The following is a 15,862-nucleotide window of genomic DNA, read 5'->3' as shown; positions in this document are numbered from 1 at the left end:
AAATAATGGGTATAAGTTGCAGCTGCAGAGATTTCATTTAAACATAAGGAAAAACTTCTGTACAGCAGTGCAACAGGATGCCTACAGAAGTTATGAGTTCTCCATTTCCAAGGTTTTTAGCTGGACAAACACCTCTCAAGAACGGTTTAATTGGCTTTCCTAAACATTTCAGAGGTTGGGCTAGATGATTCTTGTGGCCCTTTCCAACTCCATGGTTCTATGAAGGTCACTCCTGAAAGCATAAGCTAGGATGTATCTTCCTCTAAAGAACACAAATGAGATTAAGTACTGGGAGAAGAAAGGAGGGAAGCATAAAGAAATGTTCAAAAGCTGGATCAGATTCAAAAAGTCAGTCACAATTTTGTTGTTGTTTTGTTTAAACAGCAGTGTCTGAGAATATATTTGCAGGGCACGGACAGGATGTTTGCCAACTCCTAGGTCTAGCATCAAGAGCAAGATTATCTAAGTGGTCTTCAGGGATATTATTATAGTTGAGCAGCATCAAAAGGATTTTGACTGAAATAGGGGGTGATCCCGCCTCCATTCTTAGATGTATTCTAGGTGCACACTGAGGAACACTAAAGCTTTTTCTAGGAAAACTGTTTTGCATTATTTCCATCTGGATGACCACTTTCTCACTGCACCCCTCTCTCTGTCCCACACAGAAATTTCAGAATTAGTGTTTCCAGAGCAGGCTCTATTAGCTGACCTCTCTTGATTAAAATGATTTTGGAATAGTCCCACTATTAAGGTTAACCCCTTACTTCCAAGAGTGAAAGGATGGACCATTTGTCCACTGAGCAGACTTTAAAAGGGAGACTTGCTAGAGCAGCCCTAGTCTTCATGGCAGCTGGAAGAAAGACCTGTCCTTCCTTCCTTCCAGCTGGTGCACCCTTGGGTTTTATGCCTTGACTTTCTGGGGGCCAAGGCCAGGAGAGTTTGAGCTGGAGGAACTGCGGTGTAAGTGGTTCTGAGGTTGCTGACATGAAGGGCTGGAAATCAGGTAATGGTTTTCTAAAAGTTCAAGCTGTGGGAAGAAGAATAGATTGATTTCTTAGCCAGATTCAGCTGCTGCCCTGTACTTCTCAATTACACTATGCATTTGTATACAATAGGGGAAGTTGTCGGCCACCCAAGTTCTCCAGAACTTCTTAATGGGAAATACTTTTCAGGTTTATTTTTTGCTTACTATTGGGAATATTGATCTCCTTTAAGGCTTCCATGAGATCAATAGTTCCATGTCCAAACCCCAGAAAAAGAATAATAAATAGGCTGCAGAAGTGTGGTGTCTCATCTCTCTTGCAGCGACTGGATGGGAGGAGATGGCCCCACTTCTGGCCCAACTGAAGCTGAACAGACTGCCAAACCGGTCTGCATCATTCCAACTTTCTTCTTCCAGGTGCCCTAGATGGGAAAATTTATTTTACTTATTCATTTATGCCGCTTTAGGGAAAAGAGGGAAAACACCACTTTCACATCAGAACAGTTAAATCCAACTTTAGGCTGTCTCAGCAGTGAACTAGTCATGAGATGAAGCTAATGTTGTGAGACTCCCCACGCAACACTTAGTGGTGGTGTATCATGCCTCAGCAAGCAGGATGTGAAGATGATTTCTAACACATGATTTCTTTATTCCAAAATGTATTGTTATTAAGCATTCTTCTCCTTCTGATTTATGAAATATGTCAAGAATTTCTTCAGATCATGTGATAATTTGTTACTTTTTGGGGTTGCCCATAATTTACTCTCCTATGACCTCCTTAAAATGAAATGAACAGTCTCACAGTATTTGTCGCAACATTTGTTTGTACTTAATCCTATTAAACTACTGTGTTCATCACCTGATGCTACCTATCAGAAATGATGATGATGCCATGGTGTTTCCTTGCCAACCGATACAATCCAGCATCTTGATTTGAAGCATCCATGAATGTTTCCTCGAGGACCAGGTAGCCCAGCTTTGTGAGGAGCAATAATTTGTCATTTATAATTCTATCAGGACTCACATTTGAGCTGTGTGGCTACTGAAAACCATGCACAGCCACCCAGAGAGACAGTGGCACTGTGTCTGTTACCCCATTAAAGATATACCTGCTACTGGTTCCTGAAATGTTGAATATTGAGCATTGTCATCTTAATGCTTATAGATGACAAAATGAAGATCTTAAGGTGTGTACAGAAGGCATAGAGATTGTCAAAGGATTGGGCTGGCAATTTGTGATGGAGGAAAGGAAGACATCCAAGGGGTGAGATCAAGTGATCTGAGAAAGAATGAAAAAATGAACAGGTAAACTCAAAAACAAAATTCTCCAAGAGAAACACTTTGAACATTCTCCCCTTATCCCAAAGCATGGCACCACTGAGTTGAGTTTCCTAACAGTGGGGAAAAGTGATCAAACCCAAAGATCCCCCCACCATTCACAGAAATTGGTTTAGCAACTGTTAGAGAAAAATCTGTAAGGGTGAAGTCCTGTTCCATCTCATTTGCAACTTAAACGTTTTCTCTCCCTTCCCAAGATGAGGTTTATTTTGTCTACTCAAGCAGGACATCAGAGCATTTCAGTCTCCAAACACTTCATTATGGGTTTGCAAAGCCATGTCATGCACAACGGACATGTTCAGCAACAGTCCATGGGCCAAACCCTAATTCACAAGAAACAAGGTGTATTTATAAGCAAGGAACAAGGAAATGCAGGATTATGAATGTGATTGGCTACAATTAATTATAAAGAAACAAGGTTTTAAAATAGACCTGTTATACCCACTAAATGTTCTGGAGCTGCTAAATATCAAACCACAGCTTCAGCCAGTTCTAACTATTCCGATCAACATCCTCTTGAAACCTAACCACAGATACAATAGAGAATCTATTCATACATACCCACTTGCTTCTAGTGCTTGCTGAATAGTTGCTGCTACATGTTAAAAATGTTTACTAATCGCCAAAAGGTTTAAATTCTTCCACACAACTAAGCCCAAGGTGGAGAAGTCTGAAAAACTTTTCCGCAAGCAAAGCCTCCTGCCATCCCCATCAAGCAAGAAGCCATAATTGAAATTGGCTGTGTAAAACAAGCTGCCAAAAAGCTTTTCAAGCAAACGGGTGTCCACAGGGCATGGTCAAAAAGGCTAAGATGGCAGCCACGGTGATACAATCGAAGCTCTGCCCATTTGAAATGCTTGTTGCGGCACCCATCTTGACTTTTTTGACCATGCCTTGTGGACATCCCGCAAATAAGCCTCACTTGAGTACAGAGGCACCTAACCTAACGCCCACCCCCCAGCCAAGAAGAGAGAAGAAGGCATCCGGGAAACTAACCAGTCCTGATGGAAGTAGATTTATTAAGAGGAGGAAAATGATTTTAGAAGCAATGTCCAGCTGCAGGAAAAGCAAGGTTAGGACAAGCATTATGTTGTTGAGGCCATCTCTTCTCTCTTTCTTTCAAATGTTGAAGAGTAAGTCTTTTAAATTATAAGTTGGGCACAGAGGATCTACTCTCTTTTCCCAAATGTCAGCTTCTGTACAATAGGAATATGGTTCAAAAGACAATGAGCATCTGAGAACACTGAACCTTGTTTTGAATTTGACTCAATAATATGTTCTTCCAAACATGGAACTTTATGGGAGCCTATGCTTAAACAAAGCATTAGTTTCATTGCATCTTCAACAACTTGAAGATTTACTCAAGCCTCTTCTGTATAAATGCAATCAGGGGTGTCTGCAGGGTATGACTAAAAAAAAGTCAAGATGGTGGCTGCAGTGGTCTGATCACAGATGTGTCACAGGCAGATATAAAGGACCAGAGGAGCTTTGATCACGGTATTGTAGCCACCATCTTGACATTTTGACCATACTCTGTGGACATCCCTCAATTCAATGCAATCAAATAAATGTAAAATACAACTTTTTGTTGAATAAGATCTATTTAAGTATTTGGTATTGATGTTAACACATCTTCCCATTTTACAGGCAAAATAGAACACCCTAATATATTTGGTTTATTAAAGGAGCTGTATCAGCCTTCCCACAGCAGATGCACCACCACGGAAAATGATGTAGCTACTTTAATGAGTTGCTGGCTTGTATTCCTGTTGTATTCATATTCCCACATGATTCTGAAGCAAATCTGAAGTATTCCACCCCTGCTTTTCTGAATATACAAGAAAAGCTGGAAAGAACAGATGAAGACATCAGCCGAGATGCAATAGTAAGAATTTTCCATGTGTGAACATGGATGAAGGTGAAAACATTGAAGACAATGCCATAGTGTGGTTGTCAGGAAGTGTTTTCAGGAAATTCAGAAGAGAATGATGATTAATTTGAACTTCTGAACGTGGTTGTTGATTTAAGGACACAGAAGTGATATAATCATACCCTGCAGAACACTGATAAACTTCTACCTCAAATAAACTTAAACCGACCCTGCAGATGCTAAGCGATTTTTAAATCAATGTAACTCAGAGAATAAAATGTGGTTTCTCCAAACGTTTATTATCTGGTCAAGAATTCATCTTATGACACCGCATCTGCCTTTCCTATACCCTCACCACAGTTTTACTGTTAATACTTTTCTGCTGATCTTTTCCTCCTTTAGCGGTGGCTGTAAATCCCCTTCCATGTTCTATAGAGACAGCAATCTGTGAAATAGGGACATTCCCACAAACCCTTTATCCAAAGAGGAAGTCAATGTCTTCTCTCCGATTGAAGCCAAATAGATAAGAACATCTCCCCTGGGCAAACAAAACAGAGAAGGGGGAACAAAGACAAAAATGCTTGCTCAGTTTACTGATTTTACCACTACATAACTGATACAAGAGCCTGTCCATTTCAGTTCAAATCATTGGGGAGTTGTGAGGAGATTTTCATATATATATTTTCATATTATATTCAGTATATGTATTTCATATTATATATATATGTATGTAAAATTTTTTTTAAAAAAAAGAAGATAAAAACTAATACAAACTAATATGAAATAAGAAAAAGAAAAGAAAAACCGAGAAAGAGAAAGTTAAAAGTGCAAGAAAGGGAAAAAAAAGTAAAAGAAAAACAGAAAAGAAAGAAATAAGATACAAAGAAGTAGCTTCCAATCTTCTTTACAGCGGTTATTAGTACAATTATAAATTTATCTCTTACTCTATGTTTACAACATAACTCTCTTTTTTCTATAATCTGTCTAATCATCAAAACCATAAATCATAACCTCATTTTTTTTCCCTGTTTCATGCAAAAAGTCAATGAGGGGTTTCCGGTCAGCAATAGATGCAGATACTGTCTTTTTTCTGATCAAAGAGGTCAATTCGGCCATCTCATTGAGTTCCATCATCTTCACCAACCATTCCTCCATTGTGAATAACGCCAAATCTTTCCATTTTTGTGCATACAATAATCTTGCTGCAGTTATCATATACAAAAACAAAGTTCCATGACTTTTTTCCCAACTGTAAATATAATGTAATACAAATTTCAATCCTTTCAGCCACATGTTTTCCCATTGTTCCATCTGTATATTATAACCCAAATTTTTAGCCCACTTTATCATACACTCTTTCATTTCTTCTTCTGTTTCAAAGTTCAATAAAAGCTTACACTGTACATCTTAGCAATTACATGTTCATCGTTTGTACACAATTCTATTTCACATTGTGAGGAGATTTTCCTTTGCACTGTTATTTCAAAACTGAAGAAAATTGGTAGTGCTCTTACAGACAAGCTCCCTTACTCTTGAGTATGTCCACTGTGTCTTGTTCAAGTGCCATATATTAATAGTACAATTGGTATCCAGTCCAAAGTTATCCAAGTTTAGACAAGAATACAACAAAAGTGAACTCAGGCAAGAATAGAATCCTATGACTGTACAAGTGTCTGAATGACAAATTTAGAACAATAAATTACCAGGACAGAAAGGTCACCTGCAGTCAAATGAGAGGGTTCAGATTTACAGAAACAGGAATAGGTCACCAGGTGGACTTGACAAAATGTGAGACTTGGCATCATCTGTGGGTCTGGAAGGGGCCAATCTGAGATGATTACTGCTCCCCCAGAGTCAGAAAGTTCAGTTCAGAAAGCCACATATAGCACGGCATCTTTTGCTCATGTGAGCCTGTTATGGTGGTCTAGGTAATATTAAATTGCAATTCCCTTTTTTTTTAACGGACATTATTTACCCTCCTAATTTACGTATTGTTCCTTTATTGTTCAAATACTGTTTCTTCAATTCCTAATTGCTTTAGTTGTCAAAATTGCAAACCTCAGCACTGTAAATTCTGAGGGAAACAGATGGGAAATCGAGTGATGCAACTTTGCATGTTGCCCAAAATAGCCCTTTGCTGGATGACGTGAAATGAGGGATCTAGGAAATAAATTGGAGGCGGCTGGCACCAAAAATCCAACCGGGTGAGCTTTAAGACTGCAGTGAGAGTCTTCTTCTACAGCCAGAATGAGTAACCGTGTCTTCATTGTCCTTTCTGTTTTGGTTATTGCCTGTCACATCACTGGTGCAAGTAAGTAGAACCATCCTGAGTCTTTCTCTTCTTCTTCTTTTCCTTCATCGTGAGAGTAGCATTTATATATAAGTGGTTTTAGAATTTTAAATAATTTAGAATTTTATATATTTTATATGCATTCTGGTAATCTATGCAGAATGCTTGGAATGGGTGACATGTCAACTTAATTTGTAAATAAATAAACTTTCTCTCTTACTGATCACGTGCCATCTTCCTCTGTGAGTTTAGAGCAGCATCTTATCCTGACCACACCTCTGCAGAATAGGTTTGAGAAGTTAGAACATGCCCAGGAGATCATGGTCATGGTTCTTGCTGGCAAAAACTTGAAGTTGAGTGAGTTTCTCATTCCCTTCTCTATCCATTGCTTGCTGGAGGCCCATCGACACATCAAATGTGATCTGATTTAAATCTTATTCCTTTTCTACAAGAAGGAAGGTCAAGTACTCCTCAGTGAGAAGCAGAATAGAAAGTCTCCTGTGCTTCCGAAGCCGAGAAAGAGGGGAAAACAGATTGGACAGCTCCTGGACCAAGAATGGTCTCAGTTGCAGAAATCAGTACCTCACCTTAAAAAAAGAAGTGAGGCAAGTGCTGAGAATTAAACCATGGCCAGCTGAAGGGAGTTAAGAACTGTCATCTCTTTGTCCATCAAAAGGGGTCTGCAGGGCATACAACATTCATGTTGCTGCCCCCTTTGCTGGGAATTGCTGTATCTCTTTCAGAGTCTGTGGACTGCCACTATGAAACGTTTTGGCCCTCTCACAGAGAAATGTGGGTGCCCAGAGGCCAGGGTATTAGAAGTCAACATGTTGGTACTGCTCCTCCTCCAAAGATAGACAAATGTGGTTGCTCTGTATCTCAGTATCTCCTTTTTTAACATTCAGGGACACGCCATCCCATTCCCACATCACTTGCTGTTTATTTTTGATCCACATTAAAACTTCTGTGCTTTCTCATTCACGACACCAGTGTTTCTCAACCTTGGCCACTTTAAGATGTGAGGTCCACACATCTTAAAGTGGCCAAGGTTGAGAAACACTGTACTATATATTTGATTGATGTACACATTTTTGTAGGGGCATCAAAAAATCTTGGTGGTGGCTATCAAAGTGGCATTTCTGTCATGGCTGCCATCTTGATTTTTGACCATCCCTCTCCTGCATTTTTATCCACACTTGATTGCAAATGAGCATAAGGTTTTTAAAATGTACTTCCCCCCCACTAAAAAACATTGATCTTTGTACACACCTGCCTATAATACACATATTTTTGTTTGCTTTTTTTTTTAAATTGGAAGCATCACAAAAAATGAGCATATTTACATTTAAAAGAGGAACTCCAGCTTGCCTTTTGGCTTTCTCATGCTTCCTCTGGTCTGTCTGCTATTCTACTGAAATTCTGAATCTGATTGAATTGTTACAATTATATTTCCCTCTTAAAATAGTTTGTTTTTAAAGCCACTACCACAGAAGGCTGGCTATATTTCTCTTTCATTTTCTGCCAGTTGCTGCTTAAATAAGCAGCAGGAAATATTGCAGAATTTCATATACCATCACCTTTTAATAGAAAGAAATGGGAAATAAAAGTCATGAACTTCCTAAACTGGTTCTTTGTTTGTTTGTTTTTTAAGTCAGGGAAGTTCATTCCAACAATCCGGCTATCAAGCCTGATGATACAGCATTTTCTTTTCTAGTTTTAATGTAACTAGACACATTCTGGCAGGAACCTTGTGCTAGAAATAAGAAAATTCAGCTGCCCGTATTTAGCTTTTTTCGAGAGATTCTCTTTTTTTTAATAAGAATTTTATTAAGTTTGAAACAAAGATAAAAACTACAAAAAAGAAAAAAACTACAAAAAGAAAAAAACTAAAAGTGTAAAAGACAAGATTTTTTTTTTTCAAGATTACATAAAGAGGTGACTTCCGACTTTCAACAATAAGAATATACAGCAATTTCCCTGATCAATCCCTTATGCTATATCAAACCAAGATCACATTATTTCTATACATCATTCTATTGCTTTTTTTGAGAGATTCTCAAACTTCCTCACATAATTGAAAACAAAGGCATTTTGTTGTGATTTGTGATTCACTCACCCCACATACTACAGATTTTCAAGAAACAAAGTTTAATGTTGAACCATGTTAGATAGATAGTATTGCAAGTCAAAGAACACAGGCATTGACTGTACTTTTTAAACAGTGCCATGCATAAAAATTCTCCTGGACTTCTGCATGCCACTTCTCATTCAAGTGGATGAAAGGCCTTCAGTGCAATTTATATGGAGGGCGGATGTAGTGCTACACTTAATTAGTTACAAGATGGCCAGCAGATGTGTGAATGTACTATGTTGCATAATCATCTCTCCACCAGTCTGCAGCCTCCCTGGCTGCTCATGTTTCCATTTCATCCCATGGGAAGCCACAGTAAGGGAACTTCTTGCTATCAGCTTTTTCTGCTTGAGAAGTGTAGGCAGGTAAGGGGTGAGGAATGGAAAGACATATCCCAGAAAACAGTCTCCCTAGGAGAAGACTCTTCCCCTACTTCCACCAATAAGCTACGTTCCAAAATGCTCCCAAAATACATTCTAAAGATGTCACCAGGCACCCTAGGAATAACATTAGGAAAGCAGAAGCCTATTCCTCAGAGGAAATGAAAAACTGTAGCTAGGTTTACTCTGAAATTTTCTTAGAAGTGGGAGGCTACAGAATTGTACTCGTCTTGCTTATTTCTATTCTGGATTTTTAGCTGGGCTTCTACCAGCCATGAGATCATGACCAATTCAATTGCAAGACACAGGCAGACTTGGAGTTAACCCATTCTTTTAGCTGGAGAATCTATAAAGCAGTGTTTCTCAAGCTCAGCAACTTTAAGATATGTGGACTTCAACTCCCAGAGTTCCCCAGCCAGTATGCTGGCTGGGGAACTCTGGGAATTGAAGTCCACATATCTTAAAGTTGCTGAGCTTGAGAAACACAGCTCTAAACAGTGGAATAAATGTGTTGAGCATCTATTGGCAGTGTTTAAACCAGCTTCCTCTGACAGTGCAAAAGATGGAGTTGTAGGTTCAACTCATCTGGAAGACACTACACTGGGGGAGGTTGCTTCAAAGTAGTAACAGGAAGCAAAATCCAGGACCTTTCTCTATCCCTCTCTGTTACATGCCATGAAACCTCTGAATAGCATTTTGAGTACTCATTTTTGTAACTAATTTTGAAAAAGTGTAACCTTTTCTGGAATTACACAGTTATATTTGACCAACTGAACTTAAGCTGCAAATGTGCCAGAGTAAGGAGCACCTTCATTCGTCCCTCAAAATATGCAAGAGTTGAGATCTTTCCATCTGGGGTCGCCTGCAAAAGGATGGAAATCATGTAAGTTTATTTGGCTTATGCAAAACTTGGATTCTGAAGTTTCTATTCTGGGCATTTTCTCTCTTTCTTCTGGCATGTTGCCAGTCCTTGTCTATCTTCTGTATAAATCAGTGTTTCTCGACCATGGCAACTTTAAGCTATGTGGACCAACTCCCAGAATTCCCCAGCCAGCACTGGTGTAAATCATACTGGTTCTTTACTGGCTCTTTCCAAGCCAAATGAGTGGTAACTAAGCTCAGTTGAACTAGATGAAGCTTTGCCATGGTGAGGAGTCAATTTTGCAAGCTTTACTTGAAAATAAAGCCATAGCAGGTATAGCCCCTACCTTGGTCTACCTTGGTTTACCTTGAAAAGGCTAACCAGGGTCAGTTCTGATTAGTACTTAGATAGGAGCCCAGTGAGAAGTCCCAGGCAGTAGAACAGACTGGGAAATAAGAAGAAAACACCCTGAAAGAGGGAATGAGTCAACCATTGACTCACCAGAAGTTGAGCTCAACTCAAAGGAGACTTTAAGGCAAAATCTCCCTTGAGACAAATTTGACTGTTAGTGACATCACAGAGACAGTCATGTAGTTTTTCATAGCAATAATACAAAAATAGTTTGCCATTGCATCCTCCAGAAAGGTGTTTTTTGGGCGGGGGGCGCAGGGAGTACTTCCTTGACTATTCAGCAGGACTGGTATTTCTTAGAAGGTATTAAAGACACCAGGCTAGAAACCAGGAGACTGGGAGTTCTAGTCCTGCCTTAGGCATGAAGCCAGCTGGGTGACCTTGGACCAGTCCCTCTCTCTCAACCCTAGGAAGGAGGCAAGGGCAAACCACTTCTGAAAAATGTTGCCATGATGACTGCAAGGACTTGTCCATGTAGTTGCCAGGAGTCAAGACTGACCTGAAGGCACACAATAACTATTATAATACTCTATCCATGCAGCTAGGTTCATCTGGGTTTGTCACTCCTTTTCCAAATATTTTGCCTAGTAACTGAAATGTTTATAGCCCACCCACAGATTTTGGTTTCTAGGTCTTTCTTCATTCTCTGGCTCCCACAACATTAATAGAGATCTACGCTAATGGATCTTGGGTCTTGCTGGATTTTGCTGCTTTTGTCTCTTGTTCCAGCAGAAAAAGTAATTGCTCCCCTTGTTGCCCATAAGTGTTGTCTAGGATGCAGCTCACAGCTGGTCAGGGCACTGAAGTTGGCTTCAGAGGCATTCATGGGAAAGGAGGTCCAAAAAGTCAAGATGCTTCAATCACAGCTGAAGTTTTTTGGGTTGCAATGCATCTGAGAAGAAGCAGAGCTTCAATTGTGCAGTTGCCATCAGAGCATCATGACTTCTTTGACACATGCCCCCTTGGACACCCTGGTTTGGGTGTTTAATAGCCAAAAGCCAACATGATAGCCATCTTATCAAATTTGCTCTTTTCCATTAAAAGTTATAAAGATGTATTTTTAGTAAGTCTGTAGTTTTCTTGTTTTGTTCCCTTCAGATTTAAGTTAAATTGCCACCATAGCTGAATCAGGAAAGTCTGTGTCTCTTTGCTGACATTGAATGGGCGTCTGAATTTTTGTAGCCCTAGTTAACTCCCTTATTCACTCCCACAGATCCATTATTTTTCTAGAAAATTGACCTCACCAAATTTGTTTGCTATACAGAATCACACTGAAGAACAAAGACAAAGTATGTGTTGATCCCAGAGCCAAATGGGTGAACAATTTAATGAAGTTGATGGAAAATGTGTAAGTAGAGTCAAGATGCTTTTGACTTCTGGTGCTAAAGGCATCCATGCAGTTTCTTTTATTTTTCTGGAAAAGGTTGGTGTTGGGATTGTTTTCAGCTTCTCAATTTAGCCAATAGCCCTGGAGTTCCCAGGTGATTCCCCCTCCAAGTATGATTCAGGACTCAGCATAAGCTGGATATGTGCTGCTACTCACTGACCATTTATTAAAATTTAATCTCCTCTTTTCATGTCAGGCCATTAACTCACCTAGTTTGCTAGTTTTTCAGTCTGTAGGCTAATGCCCTCCAGAAGTGTTAGGACCACAACTCCCAAATTTCCTAGGTAGCAAACTAGTCAGTTATGTTGACTGGAGATGATGGGTTTAAATTCAACACAACTGGAACATGCCAGGTTTGAGGAAACTAAGTTACGGATAACACAGTTCCCTGATGCCCGTTTTTTAATATACTCTTCTATCTTTTCCCTACAGGAATGGAATACAAAATCCCTCTTGAAATGAAGTTGGAAAGGCCCTTCAAGAGGCAAGGCGTATATGCCCCATAAATCCCAAATGTGAAGTTCCTTGCTTTTTGCTCTGTGATGCTGATTGTGTTTAATTCTTCCTGAACTGAAAGCCAGTTAAGAGTGTTTGGACTTTTGGAAATTCACAACTGATGTGAACATGCAAGCTGAATCTGAAGATGGGTTGTGTATGACAATGACAAAGTTTGTATTTCTGTATGAGGAGATAAATAAAAAGGAAAGGAGAACTAAAAGTGTCACATTAATCTTCTATTATGCTTAATAGACCTATTTTGTTTCTTTAAAAAAAATGGCAAGCATTTCAACACACTCACTCTTTGGGTAACATTGGTACATCCTCCACCCTCGCCCACCCACAACTCCCTGTGGCCTTTGCAGGTGGATTTATAAAAAAGAAAGTTTGGTCCATGAACACAGAGGGCTTTTTCTGTGTTAAAGGGCTCTTTTAAAAAAGTGTGACTCCTGGCACAAACATTGTGGGCTTCTTTCAGCCTCAGAGCTTGGCTGTGTTGGAAGGATTCAAGCAACCACCACCACCCCCTTCTCTTGCAAACTGCCATTTTCAAACCGCGTCTTCTCCCCATAGCCGCTTCCTGCCAAAAACACTTCCCCCAAATAGGGTAAGAAGCTGGAAACCCCAGGGCAAAGGACCAAGATTAAAAATAGAAGGGAAACAACGTAAACATAAAGGATCACAACAGAATAATAGGAGAATGCCAGCATGTGCCCATAAAGGAACCTCCTGATAACTTAATGAAATTCCCCCGCAAGCCAGTCAGGTCAGGAAACTGAGAGGTCAAAGGCGAAGAGGTAACACCTTGGCGTAAGTAAAGGGAAAAGGGCTTCCCCTCAGAATAACAATAATCCACAGCCTAACTGACCAAAGAACAAGAAACTGCAAAACAATAGGGGGCACTACCACAGGAATGCCTCTGATCAATTACACACATTCAGAACTCTTAGAAAGCGCCCCTGCCAGAAAGCCAGCTAAGCGCAATCCTGGCTAAGAAAAACGTCGTCTGTCGCGCTCCTTTTTACTAACAATAGGCTGACCAGACATCCCGTTTTGAACGGGACAGTCCTGTTTTTTTAACATTTCCAGACCATCCCGTCGTATTAATATAAATGTCCATTTTGTCCTGTTTTCTTAAAAACCTTACTTAAAAATTTGAAAGTTCCCACGAACCTGTCAGAATGCAGTCTGACTTTGAGTGGAAGGAGGGGGAGCTCAGCAGAGATGGCAGGAAAAAAGCCACAGAGCTCAACCCGGCGGGAAACCTAAAAAGAAAAAAAACAGGATCAGCTGATAGGTGGTGATCAAAGGGCGAGCCAATTGGCTCCTGCCTTGAAATGGCGGGAAGAAAAGAACGTAAAAGCACAGCCAGAGGAGGAATGGCTTTTCAGGGACAACCGTTCACTGGACTCTCCAGCCCAGTCTTGCCTCTTGCAAACGAAGGAATCCGAAGATTCCCAGCCTGAGAAAACTGGATAAGTTCCTGCCTGCCGATCCAGCCCGTTGCCCAGTCCTGTCCTGGTTTGCCATCCCAATGTCCCGTTTTTAACCCTGTCCCATTTTGCCATCCCAATGTCCCATTTTTGTCTCAAGGAAATATGGTCAGCCTAACTAACAAAGACCTGCATCTCTATATAAGGGGCTGGTAGGGGGACAATAAAGCAATCCCCTCTGTTTAAGCAACTGCCTGAGTTTCTTCATTCCCAGCTTGGAACAGACCCTGGTAACATTTCCTTCCAACAGCTGGCAGCAATGTTAAGGATGGAGCATGCATGACATAGCTATTTCCTTCCTCCCCTCCCCTGTCATGTGGCTATGTTCCCCTGCACATATGCATAGTGGTATCTTTTGGGAAAATACATGTGAAACATGGATTTTTTTGGGGGGGGAACTGCATTTTCAGGTGGTAATGACAGTTAAATTGAATATCTGATATCTGGACTGCAAGAATTGGGGTCCCATCTAAGATGGCAGCAGAGTGACAGTTTTTGCTGTCTCTTTGCTGAGTGGCCTCTGGAGTTTGCAACCCATATATGGTAGCCCTATTCATGTGCTTTCCAAAAAAATGGCTCAGAATCTGTTTTAAGTGTTGCAGGAACAAGAATCATAATGATTAAAACCACAGCAAACATTCTCTAGCTTGCTCACTTTCATTTTCCAATGATTATTTTAAAAAATTAAGGGTGCTAAACTGTGAAGAGATCATGGGTTCTTCTGTTTTGTGGGTTTGGGTCAATATGTTTAATTGCAATTGTACCAAACCAATAAAAATGTGTCTTTCACTTGACAAGAGGTCTTCTTGGATTGTTGCTGGGGAAATCTGTTTTTGATTCACTGGAAATAAAAAATGTTTTACATTCCATACATGGAGCCTATACATTTTGGCTCAAAAGTAGAGCTGAACTGTTCCAAGTGGGGAGTCAGAATCTGATCAAACTGAAATCTGCAGCTTCTTAGTTGTGACACCAATCCATAAGGGTCTGATGGTGAGTGGGGCAAAGTTGGTGCATCGCTATACTCCTGTGGCTTCCTTTCTCTTAACTTTCCTTAACTGGGAGCTGCTATCATCTTCATTGCCCAACATGGCCCAGATCTTTCCACACTTACCTTTCCCTTATATCCTTTTAGCTGTTGCTACATGCTGTGTGCCACCATCCACAGTGACCTTCCCCTTTTCCCATTCTTCCCACCCCAGAATACCTCTAGCTGGAACAGACCTTCTGAGTCCACATCTGGACCAAACATGCATGTTTTAGCTGGGGCACAGACCACTTAGAATTGCCTGTTCTGTGCACAGAACAGTTTGTGCATACCATGTTTTGCACATCCCTTTGAGTCAGTATTCAGTGTTCTGATAGAAGGGCTGGATATTGTCTCCTGTTTGAAAGGGCTGGGGAAAACCAATCGGTGATATTCTGGAAGGGGTGTGGCTCAATTTTTAGGGATATGTAGGGACAACTGCATCATTTCATTTTCTTATTTGGCTTTTTAAGTTCTAGATTCTCTGGCCCTAAAAAGAAATAGTTATATACCCAGGAGGACCTGGAAATGGAATATACATCATTACTTTGTCAGAGTAATTTAATAAACAAGAATATTTGACAATTATTATTAATATTTAAAGAAAATAGGAGAGCAACAGCAGTAGTACTATTATACCAATCGAAGAGAATGTTTGTAGCTCAGGGATGAACTGAGGAGTCCTTGGTGCTCTCTGAGCCTTGTTGTTTTCTTGCAGACGTTTCATTGACAGACTAGGCAACATCTTCAGTGCATACAGTGTAAGGACTGTAAGCCACTATGTAGGACAGACGGGCAGAAGACCAGCAGGGCACATCCACAAACACCAACTAGCAGTCAGAAGACACAATGAGAATGACTTAATCTCACAACACATGGACAGACTCAACCATACTTTCAACTGGGAAACTGTCAGCATCCTGGACCAAGCTAAATCCAAAAATGCTAGGGAATTCCTGGAAGCTTGGCATTCAGACAAGTCAGCCATCAACAGGCCCTTAGAGATAGACCACATTTACACGCCATTCAAAAGAGACAATAAAAAAACTAAAAGATCAGAACACCTCCCTATCAGCAATCAACACCCAGATATGCAAAGATTATATGCATACCAGGATTAACACCAGATGATCAATCAAACAGTACACAATACCTTAATCAAGGACTATTAACTCAGTCAATCAACCAAGCAG

The 15,862-nt window shown here is 40.3% G+C and overlaps 2 protein-coding genes across 2 annotated transcripts in view; one reads left to right on the top strand and one right to left on the bottom strand.

Moving 5' to 3' along the window:
- CNOT6L (CCR4-NOT transcription complex subunit 6 like) overlaps positions 1–15,862 on the bottom strand; it is a 386,677-nt gene that overhangs the window by 305,911 nt on the left and 64,904 nt on the right. The gene's annotated exons all lie outside the window — the stretch shown is intronic.
- Positions 6,381–12,370, top strand: CXCL13 (C-X-C motif chemokine ligand 13). Its single transcript, XM_063310285.1, has 4 exons — positions 6,381–6,501; positions 9,748–9,874; positions 11,529–11,612; positions 12,084–12,370. The coding sequence occupies exons 1-4, from the start codon at positions 6,438–6,440 to the stop codon at positions 12,106–12,108; spliced, it is 300 nt and encodes a 99-aa protein (XP_063166355.1). The 5' UTR covers positions 6,381–6,437; the 3' UTR covers positions 12,109–12,370.

This window comes from Candoia aspera, chromosome 8 (assembly GCF_035149785.1).
Source record: "Candoia aspera isolate rCanAsp1 chromosome 8, rCanAsp1.hap2, whole genome shotgun sequence".
NCBI classification, from domain to species: Eukaryota; Metazoa; Chordata; class Lepidosauria; order Squamata; family Boidae; genus Candoia; species Candoia aspera.
Note: the sequence above shows the minus strand (reverse complement) of the source record. Positions and strands in the feature narration are given on the sequence as shown.

Coding starts and splice junctions, on each gene's coding strand:
- CXCL13 (XM_063310285.1), top strand. CDS start 6,438: ATGAGTAACCGTGTCTTCATTGTCCTTTCTGTTTTGGTTATTGCCTGT. Junction 9,875..11,528: donor TGCAAAAGGATGGAAATCAT/GTAAGTTTATTT, acceptor TTTGCTATACAG/AATCACACTGAAGAACAAAG. Junction 11,613..12,083: donor ATGAAGTTGATGGAAAATGT/GTAAGTAGAGTC, acceptor TTTTCCCTACAG/GAATGGAATACAAAATCCCT.